Raw genomic sequence first — 14002 nt, 5'->3', positions numbered from 1 at the left:
ATGTACATCAGCACTTTACAAGAGAGCGTAAACAAATAAATACCGGACGGGCACGACTTTCCAAAACACAAAATATGTATGTATATATCGGTATAAAATTATTTAATAAACTGCCTGAAAGTATCCGTGATAAAAACTAGAAATCGTTCAGGTACGCAATTTCCAAACTATTCAAAAATAGGGCTTTTTATTCGATTGAGGAGATGTTGGCAGCTGATATTTCATGTTAATATTTGACCTCTATTATAATATTGTTATTGCCAATTAAAAATATGACTTTATATAACTGTGAAGATACTAAGTACGCGGGACTGTTGGCTGTGATAGTATTTCTCTGTTTTGAGTACCTATGTGAAATGTATGTATATGTATATGTTTTACCTGATGACTTTGTCAATACATCTATTTGTTCACGGCAATAAAAACATTTTGAATTTTGAATTCATTTATCTTGTGAAAGCCTATGTGGCTTTGTCACAAATGGTGATACTTCTAATCTAATTAACTTTGGTATTGCTCATCCCCTGACTCCTACATAACTGCTTTGAAAATAATAGTAAATACATATGTCATATATTGTATAGAATGAATAATGAATTTATTGCCAAATACAAGAAATATTTTTACAAACAAAAAAATAATCATAAAATTACAATAGTTTTTGGCATGACTGGAAAAAGAAGCCTTGAGCTCCAGCCACGAGTCAACGAAACGTTCCCAATAATTTGAAACAGTTGGAAAATTACAGTATTAACACCTACAAGCAACATTTGAGTAGATGGTTATTAGAAAATTGGCAGGGATGCTGCAGAGCAACTGATTCAATCCGCCTTCTTATTCAGAGCTTGATCTCATAGTGAATTTGCCATTTATAATGAGTAGTATAGCCTTTAAGCTACTATTTATATATTTGTCTGTATATACTAATAACCAGTATGGAATTTCATTGTGTGCAATTTATATTCTTGATTTGCTGATGAATGTTAGTAGATTCAATTACAATAGTTTTAACTATAATATGTACAAAACATGAGAACATAATTTCAATCAACTTGAAAGAACTCACTCTTCACTCACAGACTCAAGTCTTTGTGGAGAGTATTCACTGTTAAATGTGTAATTGAATAGACTTAAAACGTTGTCAAACACTACAAACTTAGTTAAATGTGTATATGAATTTTATAAATGTGTTATGTTTTGTGAATAAAAAGCTATTTGATTTTGTTTGATTTCCACTACTTTACATGGTACTTTTTTCTGAGGGTGATGCCCACATGAGATCTAAGCTTGTGCGTGGGTAATGAGACGGATGATAATGAGAGATGTATGGACCTACAAAATTCTAGGTGGGTTCCGATCAACCGTAAAGCAATTTTACAATCCATGAATCATATTCAGAGGAGTTGGCTCAAGCGGTTGCCTTTCCAACGGGAGTACCAGGCGCATGATTCTTAACTTATCCAAGAGATAGCTTATCAGTGCGACCACTCAATCAAAATCGCTCTCTTCTATAGAGGATATCTGATATATTGCTATATCTGATGTAATATGAACTGTTCGTTCTTGTTTAAAATTATAAGTCATATTTTAGCTGCTTCACGCATTTTCAGAGCTGAGTAATGTTCTAAGTGTGGTAGAAGTCAGTGCAAAGTAGTTTACTTTGCCTATGTCCAATCTATAATACTATATGGAATTCTAGCTTGGGGAGGGGCTTCCTCCTCAGTCATTGAGCCTCTTGCAGTCACCCAAAGATCAATTATAAGAACAATTTTATAGAGAGACTTTAGATACCTAAGAATACAATTGTTCATCAAATTTACCGTACTGAATGTTAGACAGCTTTTTATTAAATCTTTGTTGATCCACATCAAAAAATACAAAACGGAACTTCTGGGAGAAACAGTTAACCATAGCTACTCAACTCGCCACAGATCCAATTACAGCTTTGAGATACCTCAGCTGACTCACGGCTCTGAATTGACAAATCCTTCATACCTGGCCCATATCTTGTACAGAAATGTGCCAGGGGTGATTAGGGAAGCAGAAGCGTTTAGTTTGGTAGTATTTAGGAAGAGGGTGGACAGGTGGCTGTACCAGATTTGTTGGGAAGCTTCAGAAGAACTACTCCAATCTCGTTATGCTTGGTGACCAACACGACTTCAAGGTTTCCAGACAATTGATTGGTATTTATTTTATCATTGATATAACCGATTTGACTGTTTTGCCTTTCTGGTTTATGCTTTTTTCTTTTCATTCTCTCTTCTGAGAATTTCTGGAACCCCTGCCACTGCGGTCTTCAATAAAATATTGTTTTTCCTTCTTTATTTATTCTAGTAATCAATCAGTGTATTAAGTATACTTATTCCTTCATACATATTCTTAAATATACATCAGCACAATGTATTATCTATTTTATAATCATAATATTAATAATACATGTACAATATAAGTGTATTCTCTATTATTTACTTCTATGAGCAGATTAAGCTTATTATGTATAAAGTGGAACTCCCCCCCCCTACACCCAGATGGATAGTCTAGTAGGGGGATTCCAAAATATGTTGTATATTGTATTTCTTATTCGTGTATTATGTTCTTTTGGAAATAAACTGAATTGAATTATTCGTCAAAGAAATATATTTTCCAATGATTACATAATAAATTTTCATAGTTGAGGTTATTTATAAAATGAGATTAATGATTATTTATACATTCTTGTAGATGAAAATCTGGCAGCGTTGCGAAGCTAGAAAAGGATAACGCTATCGGCTTTGTTGAATGATAGACATGGATAGCAACACCAATGTTTATCAAATATTGCCATTATAATGTGGACTTCACTATAGTATCATCAATTTCTTATCTCCAATAAGTTATCAGAATTTAAATACAGAATAACTGAGTCACAGTGGCAAAAATGACAAAGCATTATTTTATAGTCTTGGTTAAATACTTTGATTGTGATATACCTTGTTGGATGGTGATAATTAATCTTTATAATTAATCTTGATATACCTTGTTGGATGGTGATAATTATTAATCTTTATAAATTTATCTTGATGGAGAAATTAATCTTCTATGTCAATGACGAAGCCAATTATACTATATTGTATTTAATGGCGAATAAAATGCTTTTATCTAAATGAATATGTGCTTATATCTACTTGTATTAAAATATTGAACACTGACTAGCTCCCAATAGCTCAAAATAATTAAGATATAGCTTTATTAATTCGATCTAGTTAGCATAATAATCATAGTTCCCGATTGGAAAAAATAAACAATAAATCTTATCATAAAATATTTGATAATCAAAGTTTGTAATCGAATCCAATAAAACATATTTTTTTAAATGTATGAATGTATTTTTTATTAATTTTCAAGGGTACTATAATTCTATTTTATAAATCTAATAAAACATATTTATATCACAATCACATTAATTTTGTAGCTCTTCTTTATCCAAAATCATCTTGATTCGATTCGATTCATTCAATGTTTCTATTTTCATGCTCATACTTAGTTGATTGAAAAATGCATATTAATTTCATTTGATAATAGAAAGATTGAAAATAATCTCAATGTATGATTTTAATGCAGGTTAACTTGCTTTATGGACTTTAAAAAATGTAAACACGGCTGGAGCTTCAATCTTATACTATTCTTTGCCAATTGAAAATATAATTATTTCAGTTGATAATAAACTATTGAAAATAGTATCAGTGGATAATTTTTATGTAATTGTGAATACAGGTTAACTTGCGTCATGGACTTTTAAAAAATGTAAACACGTCTGCAGCTTGAATCTCATACTATTCTTGGCCAATTGAAAAGATAATTTCAGTTGATAATAAACGATTTAAAATAATATCAGTGGATAATTTTTATGTAATTGTGAATACAGGTTAACTTGCGTCATGGACTTTTAAAAAATGTAAACACGGCTGGAGCTTCAATCTCATACTATTCCTGGCCAATTGAAAAAATAATTTCAGTTGATAATAAACGATTGAAAATAATATCAGTGGATAATTTTTATGTAATTCTGAATACAGGTTAACTTGCGTCATGGCCTTAGACACGGCTGCAGTTTCAATCTCATACTGGTTTTGGTCAATTGAAAAATAAATTCAGTTGATAATAAACAATTGAAAATTATCTTAATGTATGATTTTTATTTCAGGTTAACTTGCGTTATGGACTTTTAAAAGATGAAGACACGGCTGGCGCTTCTACTGAGACTTGTCCAGCTGGTGCCGGCTCATTACTCATAGAATTGGGAGTTCTAAGTCACTTACTAGGAGACCCTGTTTACGAGGGTCATGCCAGAAGAGCTACCAAAGCGTTGTGGAACTGTAGAGCTAAGTCTACCGGATTATTAGGTAATTATACTACCCTAATTATCATCCTTATTTAATTAAAGAGTTTGACAAATTTACGACAGAACTTGAGTTTGTGGCCTAGGCCCGACTTAACATTAAACACTGGTGTGCCTTTTGAATGCTTCCTACCATTGGACTCCCTCTGTTAAAAAGTCAGCTGGGCAACGAAGTTGTTCTCATGCCTATCCTAGAAAATGGATTGTTCGATTTCTTGTTTCCAATTTATCATTTCGTTAATAATAAAGATGCGTGCTTTTATTTCATACAAAAGTGCTTCCATATTGATTTCAATTCATGTAAGTTATAACAAACTTATAACAAACATGACTTGTTTCATGTCAGCTTTTAGACTGGCCACTAACGGTAGGACATGCATGATGAACATGTGTGGATACATGTAGTCATACATTGTTGTGTCATCACAGCGAAAGGCTTCCAGCAAAATTTTTTGAGGTTAGGTTTTTGTATCTCCAATTTCTGTTGTTTATTTTTTCTTCGCTGTTCTATTTGAGGTTAAATTATTTTTCCATCATAATTTATGACTTTTCATTGGTTTATTTATTGTTGTAGGTTGATTATTTTATGTTATAGTGAGGTTCACGTTATAATGGCAGTGTTTGATTAACAATGGTATTGCTATCTTTGTCTATCATTCAACAAAGCAGATAGCGCTATCTCTTTCTCGCTTTGCTCTGTTGCCAGATCGTCTTTTAACAATGTAGAATTGATAATTAATTAACAAAATATTTAATCTTAATCATGAAAATTCATTATGAAATTATTGAAAGTTATAATTTCTTGCTTAATAAAATATAATTGATTATTTTAAACGAGACTGAACAGTTGATATTACATCAATAAACCTGTATCAGCTACCGTCCATATTTATTTATTTATACAATATGACAATTTCTATAGATTCTAACAAGACCCATAGTGATACAAAACAAAATAGCACTGTACATGAATAAACTATAAATATTAATGTAAAAATAAAATTATAATAGATGAACACAGTAAAAATTAATATAGACTACTACAAAAACAAGATAGAAAAATGAGAAGGAAAAAAAATAAAAAAAAGTCATGCAGTTCGTGAACCCATGCAAAAATCATTATCTACATTTCATAAGTAAGTAATTATAAAAAATGAAATACAACTTCTCCTCGCTTTCAGTCATAAGTCAATACCCAGAAGCAAGAGCTAGGTGTCGGTGCACTCTCTTTTGGAATAGTGATAAGGATGGGGAAAGGATGATATAAAGTGGCAGAGCATTCCATTCACGAGAAGCCGTATCACAGAACGAAGCTCCGAAAATTGCCGTTCTGTGTTTGGGGTATCTGAAGAAAGAAGCGCTGATCCCTCTGATGAACCTCAGTGAAAAGTACAAGTCCTTCTCTCAAATATTCCGGACCACTACCTCCCACAATTAGTTTGTAGGTTTGGTATAGTATGAAATACAATCGTCTCTGCTCTAATTTTAGCCAGTCAAGTTCTCTGTACAGGGGTGTTACGTGGTCATTCCATCGAGCATAAAAAATAAATCGCAGAGCATAGTTTAATGCCCTTTGAAGCCTGCCATTGAGCTCTCCAGAAACACCATTGTACACCATTGAACAATAATCGAAATGGGGAAGAATAAGCGCCTGGGCCAGAGTCATCCTCACTCCCACCGGCAAAAAACTCCTCAACCTTTTTATTTGATGCATCCCTGCAAACACCTTTCTCACTACAGCATTCACATGAACCTTCCAAGTGAGTGCGTTGTCAATCAGCATGCCAAGCAGCTTGATCCTATCATCATATAAGAGTTCCACTCCATCCAATTTTTCATTCCATTCAATTTTTCATTCCACTCAATCCATTTTTTGGTAGAGAGTTAGTGGGGAGGATATTTTTAATATTCTTCCCAAAGAATGGACATTGATATGTCCAAAGCTCCGCCAATTTATGTAGATGCATAACAATATGATTATTATCCATAGTTATTATATTACAAATTGCTTTTTCATATAATATACAGTTCAATAGTTATTTTCTTAGTCTATATTATGTAAATTCATCTATAACTTTGCTGTATTGTAAGCTATTGTATACAAGTGTATAAGCCAGTATATATTGTAATCTACATAAATAAAGTACTCAATCAATCAATCAATCAATCCAAGGTTACAGAAGGTAGACCAATCGCTCCTTGTCTAATTCGTCTTTGTGAACCAACAACAGTGCATTTCGTTGTGCATGCCGTCCATAGAAGGCATTGACAAGACAGAGGTTCGGCAACGTTGTTCTGCTATCTTTCTCCACTGCCATTATAACGTGGACCTCACTATAGGAGCCTTTCGCTGATGACAACCTATGATGATATAACCATGTAAGTCGACTGTGTATGTGCATGCTTGTTCTATCGTCAGTGGCCAGCCTTATAGAAATGAAATGAAGAAAATATAAACAGGTGACAGGTAACATGCAGCACCTCTTCAACGTCCCGTTTACATTCCCTGTCTAAAAGGTTATTTGCCACTTTAATGGCATGTGATTACCGGCGGCATGTAGAAACCTTAGACCAGTTATAGAATAGACACGTCCTATCTACTGCCACATCGCCCCATCGTGACGTCAGCATGATATAATATTTAATTATAAGTTCTTAATTATATAATTTTAGTTCTTTAATAATTCACTTCCATCTTAAATAGACATAATCTGCTATGGAAAACAATGTAAACAAACTCTACAGAAAAGTTTTCTATACAATGGTGATGTCACGATGGGGCGATATGGCAATAGATTTTGGCTTCATCGACTTTCAGTATGGGGCGTGTCTATTCTATAACTGGTCTAAGGTAGAAACAAACATCCCTGTTTGTTTTTACGTGCTGGCATGTATTGATTAATATTGCGACCAGCTGACCAATTGAAAAGAATTGGTAGATTTGGTAGACGGAGTGATCCGTGGTCTAGTAGATAGAGTGCTTGCGTAGCAACCTTGTGATCCCGGTTCAAACCCGATCAAAGCCAAACGTTTTTAATCAGGTCACTACCGTGTTATCGGATGGACACGCTAAACTGTCGGTCCCGGCTGAAGTATGATGAATATTGCGACCAGCTGACCAATTGAAAAGAATTGGTAGATTTGGTAGACGGAGTGATCCGTGGTCTAGTAGATAGAGTGCTTGCGTAGCAACCTTGTGATCCCGGTTCAAACCCGATCAAAGCCAAACGTTTTTAATCAGGTCACTAACGTGTTATCGGATGGGCACGTTAAGTGTCGGTCCCGGCTGAAGTATGATGAATATTGCGACCAGCTGACCAATTGAAAAGAATTGGTAGATTTGGTAGACGGAGTGATCCGTGGTCTAGTAGATAGAGTGCTTGCGTAGCAACCTTGTGATCCCGGTTCAAACCCGATCAAAGCCAAACGTTTTTAATCAGGTCACTAACGTGTTATCGGATGGACACGCTAAACTGTCGGTCCCGGCTGAAGTAAGATGAATATTGCGACCAGCTGACGAATGGAAAAGCATTGGTAGGTTTGGTAGACGGAGTGATCCGTGGTCTAGTAGATAGAGTGCTTGCGTAGCAACCTAGAGATCCCGGTTCAAACCCGCTCAAAGCCAAACGTTTTTAATCAGGTCACTAACATGTTATCGGATGTGCACGTTAAACTGTCGGTCCCGGTTGAAGTATGACAGTCGTAAGGCCCATTGACGGCTCAAATGATGTATTCAGGCGAGGTGAAACTTCCGTCAGGAACTCCTCACCAATAAAAGCCATATGAATCAGCTGATTCAAGATTCTTTATTGCCATAACAACTTTACATTGTATGCGCACGTCAAGAAATAATAACAATAGTGAAATAAAAGAGAAATAATGATATAAAATTAAGCATATGATAATAGAAATTGTATAATATATGAAAATATTACAATAACAATTTGTCTTAGTCTTAGTCAGAAACAAACTACAATTCATATTAATAATAATTAATAAGTTATTCAGTTTTACCAAAAATGAAAAGGTACATGTTGCATCATGAGCATTCATTATATTGAACATTGAAAATACTCATCTACCGAATAGTACGCACTCTTTGTCAATTTATTTTTTAAAATTTGTTTGAATTCATAGATTGACAGCTCTCTAATTTCTAAAGAAAGATTGTTATAAATTTTGGCTTGTTGAAAAATATGGCTATCTCTTGTCTTGGAGAGTCTTATTTGAGGCAGTGGCCCATATGAATAAAACCAGAGCAAATGCTCATGAGCAAGAGCATGGAGCATAAGGTTTTGCTCATGAGCAAAAGCATTTGCTCATTTTTATATGAATAAGTTTCACCTTATACTCTTACTTTATGCTCCTGAACTCTGGAGCAAATGCTCACGTATTAAAGATTTTTTTTTCATCAGCTGATTCGCTTTTGAAGCCTCACTTTGTTTTTATAGCTCACGGAAGCGCTAAATATGCAAGTAGGGGGCACCGCTTGTGTTTGCGTCGTCTGCTCTGTTTTCTATTTATGAATAGAGTTTTAGGTTAGTTGAGTTTAGAATTTTAAAATAATAGCGTGAAAAAATGTCATCTCTATAATAATCTTCAGCATATTCTTGTAATATCAATAGCTCTCTTATAATCGTCTACACTCTCATCTTCTTAACTGCCTATTTCCTATTTTGTGATGGCTATCTTTATAACAGGTAGCTTTTGTATTTATTCTTTAGTAGGGAATAATGGTGATATATATCATGGTTGAATCTAAAAAGAGTTTTATAGTTCTCAACTATTGGTTGTGATCGTAGCTGGTATAGTTTCCTCTTCCTCATACGAATTAGGTGAGCCATTTTACTATGAGCAAAAGGTGATAAGCTGCTCTAGACTAGACTCACCTTTTTTGAAGCATTTGCTTCAAAAGTTGAGCAAATGCTCTAGTTTATTCATACAATTTTGAGCAAAAGCTTTTACTTTTGAGGAAATGCTCAAACTATTTTTTTATGAGCATGAGCTAAAGGTTTTCTCACGTTTATTCATAGAAAATGAAGCAAATGCTCCAGATTTTAGAAGTATAAGCAAATGCCCAACTTTATTCATATGGCCCAGTGATAGATCATTGCCACGTCGGGTGTAGTAAGAATGATTGGCTCCCAGACGCGGAAAAGATTCTATATTCATTTTAACATATAGCTAGGTATGAAGAATAAAGAGAGAAGGAACGTTAGAATTTCCAGACTTCGGAAACTTTCTTTACAAGACTCTCTGTTCTTCAAGTTATTCAATACTCTCACTGCCTTCTTTCTGCCTTTTTTTGATTGCGAGTCTTCTGTAGCGGGCTATGTGGTCGCACTTCCATTGTTTTGACTCATTGACACTTGTTTTTGTGCGTTATGAAAATGGCAGAAAATTCAATGACATGAAAACGTCGAATTACCAAATTAACTGTAACGCTATCGACAGTAATATTAATCATGATTGACATTAGCTGTTGTTTGTGACAGTACTGTGTAAACATTATTTTATCGCACACATGTTCTTCACAAGTTTATACAAGTGTATGTACTGTATAATATATACATCAATCAATCTCTTTATTCAAGACATACTATGTATATTGTACATGAATGCGTCATCTCATTAAAAAATACTTCTAATTCTTAAATATAAAACTAGGAAGATAGAAAGAAACGCAACAAAAAAGAGACAATACAATAACAAACAAGGTAGGTAATGTATCCCTAATTCCCCAGGTAAAATTCTTCAAAACTATAAGTTTCTAACTCTATTAGGTACTTTTTTCAACTCGATTTTAAATCTTGCCATATCCGTTTCGCTTCTGATGCTACTCGGGAGGTACCTCATGAATTTCATTCCCATATATGTTGGACTTTGTTCAAATTTTGCTCTCATATATTCCATTATAATGAAATCATTTCTATATCTTGTATGGTAATCGTGAACATTTGATTGCCTATTGAATGAGTGCTCGTTATTTTTTACATGTAAAATTGTTTTGTAGATGTAAAGGCCATACACAGTCATAAATCCTAGCTTCTTAAAAAGTGACCCACATGACTGTTGATTATTATTAATATTCAAAATTATTCTTACTGATTCTTTTGTAGTTTTAGTATTTTGTTTAAATTAGCTAAACTTGTCCCTCCATATAGTTCAATTCCATATGAAATGTATGTGTGTATAGTGGCAAAATAAGCTGATTTTAAAGTTACTGTGTTGCAAATGGATGCCAGCCTTCCAAGTGCAAAAATTCCTGAACTAATCCTCCTGTTAATTTTTAATAAATGTTTTTCCCAGGTAAGCGTACTATCAAGACAAATGCCCAAAAATTCAATTTCATTCTTATTATCTAGGTCATCTAATTTCTTAATATTAGAATTTCTGCAAGTGAAATGGACAAATTTTGTTTTATCATCGTTTAGTAATAGGCTTCTTCTACTCAAATAGTTTTTTTAAAATAAAAATAGAATCCTTACATTTAGTTTCAAGTGAGTTAAAGTATTTGTCTGCTGTACACAAACTTATATCGTCAGCATACATACAAACTTTGGTATTTTCTATGGCATCATATGAATATTTCGGCAGTCCTCCCAAATAGCAAAGGAACAAGAATGGCCCCAACACAGATCCCTGCGGTACAGAGTACTTAATATTCCTTATGCTAGATTTAACGTCAAACAGGTTATTTTCATTACATGAACTGTTGAAATTACCCTTCAATAATGAAGGGACACTACAACTGTATACAATTTCCAAGCTGCTAATGAACTAATCATTATAATTATTCAAAAAAATTATTGACATTCCAACAACAAAAATGATATAAGCACTAGATACATTTTTAACAGCAATGACCTTCTGGCCGTCTGCCAGAAGTTGGCTTCTATTCATTATAATTATTCAAAAAAAGTTATTGAAATTCCAACAACAAAAATAATATAAGCACTAGATACATTTTTAACAGCAATGACCTTCAAGCCGTCTGTCAGAAGTTGGCTTCTACAAATAAATTAGATAACATTTGAAAGAAAATTACATCATTCAAACCAGTTAATAAAAACCCCAAAGATTTCTAAACACATTTATATTAATCTATGTGTTGAAGACTCAACACTCTATGGCTCAACTCACACTACCTCGACTCAAATCGTACGACTCCAGTGGAGGATACTCCTGTCTCTCGACGTTACGACTTTCTTGCTCATTGTCACTACTTCAGTTCCATGCTACTCCATTTTCTAACCTTACTTTATTAAAAATATAAGATCTAATTCGTCACTACTTAGCATGTAACAATTTTATAATAATTATTATGAATATATTGTCTTATCTAATTCTTATAATTGACTTTTGAAACATCACTTTCATGCAACATAACCTCACTTTCATTAAAAATGCACGGTACTTCGCAACTCAAGTCAAGGCTCGACCAACATGTCGAGTCGACGCTCGACTCAGTCTCACAGTCGTGAGGTCGCGGAGACTAGAATCGACTGGTCTGAGTGTCACCATTTGAAAACACATGCTGCGTCGAGAAGAGACTAGAGTTGCAGTCTCTTCTCGACTTGAGTCGCGTAAGTGTGAGTTGAGCCTATTTGTTGAACTCTTCAATCAGCTGAGATCGGTACCTCCAGAATATTCCAATGAATCTTATCGTCTTGGATTTATTTGAGTGATTAAATTATTCTAATAAGATATATCTCTGAACTCGATTGACTTCCTCCTCCTTCTCCATTACAATCTTGTAATTATGCCAATAATGTGATCTTAGTAAATTTTTGTTTCATTCATGAATTAAGTTTTCAGTGACTACTGAGTGTGATATTTGATTCGGGTTCCAACCCGAAGACAAGAAAAGACTTGAAAAGAGAGCTGGTAAAGAGTTGTTTCTATAACTATTCCTGAATTTTTAATGATCACTTCGCCCGCAATCAGACAATCAACTCAAATTCTAAAATAGATTAGTATAGATAAAACATTACTTTATGTAGTGATTTGACAAATGCTCCTACCCCTTTCAGCAGAGGTCAATGGATGAAAGATATAAATAAATATAAGAAATCAATCTCTATACAAAATTACTGGTTTGTATCTTTTTTGGACTGAGAATCGGACAAAAATTGATAGACTGTAAACCTAACCTACTTAATGGAGCTATTATATTCATAAAAATCGAGGAAGTACTCCTTTCAAATGAATATGATTTGTTTATTATCATATGATACATAAATATGTGAGATAGAATATACAAACTGACAAATCCTAGTTGTAAATCGTTGATTTTTGGTTATCAGACATATTTTACTTACTCCCAGGGCCATCTACGTCCAATTCGACATCAGGCCTCACCAACAAAAAGCCTCCATATGACTCTATCCTGAGCATCTCCTTTGGTAGCTCCAAGCCTTGAGAGGCTAATTCCAAGGCTTGAGAGGATATTGAGATATCGGACTTGACTTGTTTTGACTGATGTAATTTTAGTCAGATTCTATTTTAAGTTTTAATGTGATTGAAGTTTAATTTGTATTTAAATAAAGTGGATTATTGACAATATCTCAAGTCTCTTCAATGATTGAAGATTGTTTTGTCAAAGAATTGAAACGTGATTTCATATTATATTTCGTGTAATATTATGATTCTAATTTTTCACACCAGGAAACATCATTGATGCGAAATCAGGGGAATGGAAGGGACGTCTCAGTGGACTTGGAGCCGGATTGGATTCATTCTACGAATATCTCCTGAAAGCTTACATCCTGTTCGGTGATTCTGAAGACTATGCAATGTTCGACAGCTTCTATCGTAGCATAAAACTTCATATGCGGAAAGGGTAAACAAATTCATTATCTCGTCAGCTGTTTTTAAGTACAGTATTTGAAATTCATTACAACTAATGGAGTGGAATTCCAGATTACCATAGAGAAACAATAGCTTAAGTAGATATCCCATGGTATAGGGCGTTTATGTCGCAACTTTTACTGTTATCTCAAGCCCATAGTTCATGTAATTCTTCACCGTGGAGCTGTGTGACACTGGTAGTCTCTCATATTGTGTCGTTCATACACTCTCACCTCAACAAAACAGTAAAATTCGACAATAATCAACAGTTATCGGCTTGAGATAACAGTAAAAGTTGCGACATAAACGACCTATACCATGGGATATCTACTTACGCTATTGTTTCTCTATGTGATTAGTCTTATCGAATACCCCGAAGACTCAACTGCTATTCAATTATTTCGAAGTGTGTTGTGGAAGCAAGATAAATTGAAAATGCGGACCGCAGTGGCCCAATCAGATAAGGCTTTTGATGTTTCATGTCGTCACAGTTATGCGAGAGACCCGCCCAACGCATTTATATTCGTACAGATATCAACAGGTATCAACGTACAGATATACGCGCCGCGAACATGAGCAATTCACTTTTAATCAGCTGACTATATCTGTATTTTTACAGAAACGGTAAGATACAGATATAAAAAGATAGGCATCAGCTGATTAAAAGTGAATTGCTCATGTTTGCGGCGCGTAAATCTGTACGCACCTTAAGATCGTACATTATCTAATGTTGGATCTCATCGCATTATCAAACACAGAGTGAACTAATAAATG

At 34.1% G+C, this 14002-nt stretch overlaps 1 protein-coding gene across 2 annotated transcripts in view; it reads left to right on the top strand.

Moving 5' to 3' along the window:
• LOC111045065 (ER degradation-enhancing alpha-mannosidase-like protein 1) overlaps positions 1-14002 on the top strand; it is a 49594-nt gene that overhangs the window by 11897 nt on the left and 23695 nt on the right. For both annotated transcript variants that reach the window (XM_039442213.1, XM_039442212.1), the window contains exons 4-5: positions 4184-4382; positions 13046-13220. In XM_039442213.1, the coding sequence (XP_039298147.1) occupies positions 4184-4382; positions 13046-13220 (374 nt within the window). The remainder of the gene's footprint in view (positions 1-4183; positions 4383-13045; positions 13221-14002) is intronic.

This window comes from Nilaparvata lugens, chromosome X (genome assembly GCF_014356525.2).
Source record: "Nilaparvata lugens isolate BPH chromosome X, ASM1435652v1, whole genome shotgun sequence".
NCBI lineage: Eukaryota > Metazoa > Arthropoda > Insecta > Hemiptera > Delphacidae > Nilaparvata > Nilaparvata lugens.
Note: the sequence above shows the minus strand (reverse complement) of the source record. Positions and strands in the feature narration are given on the sequence as shown.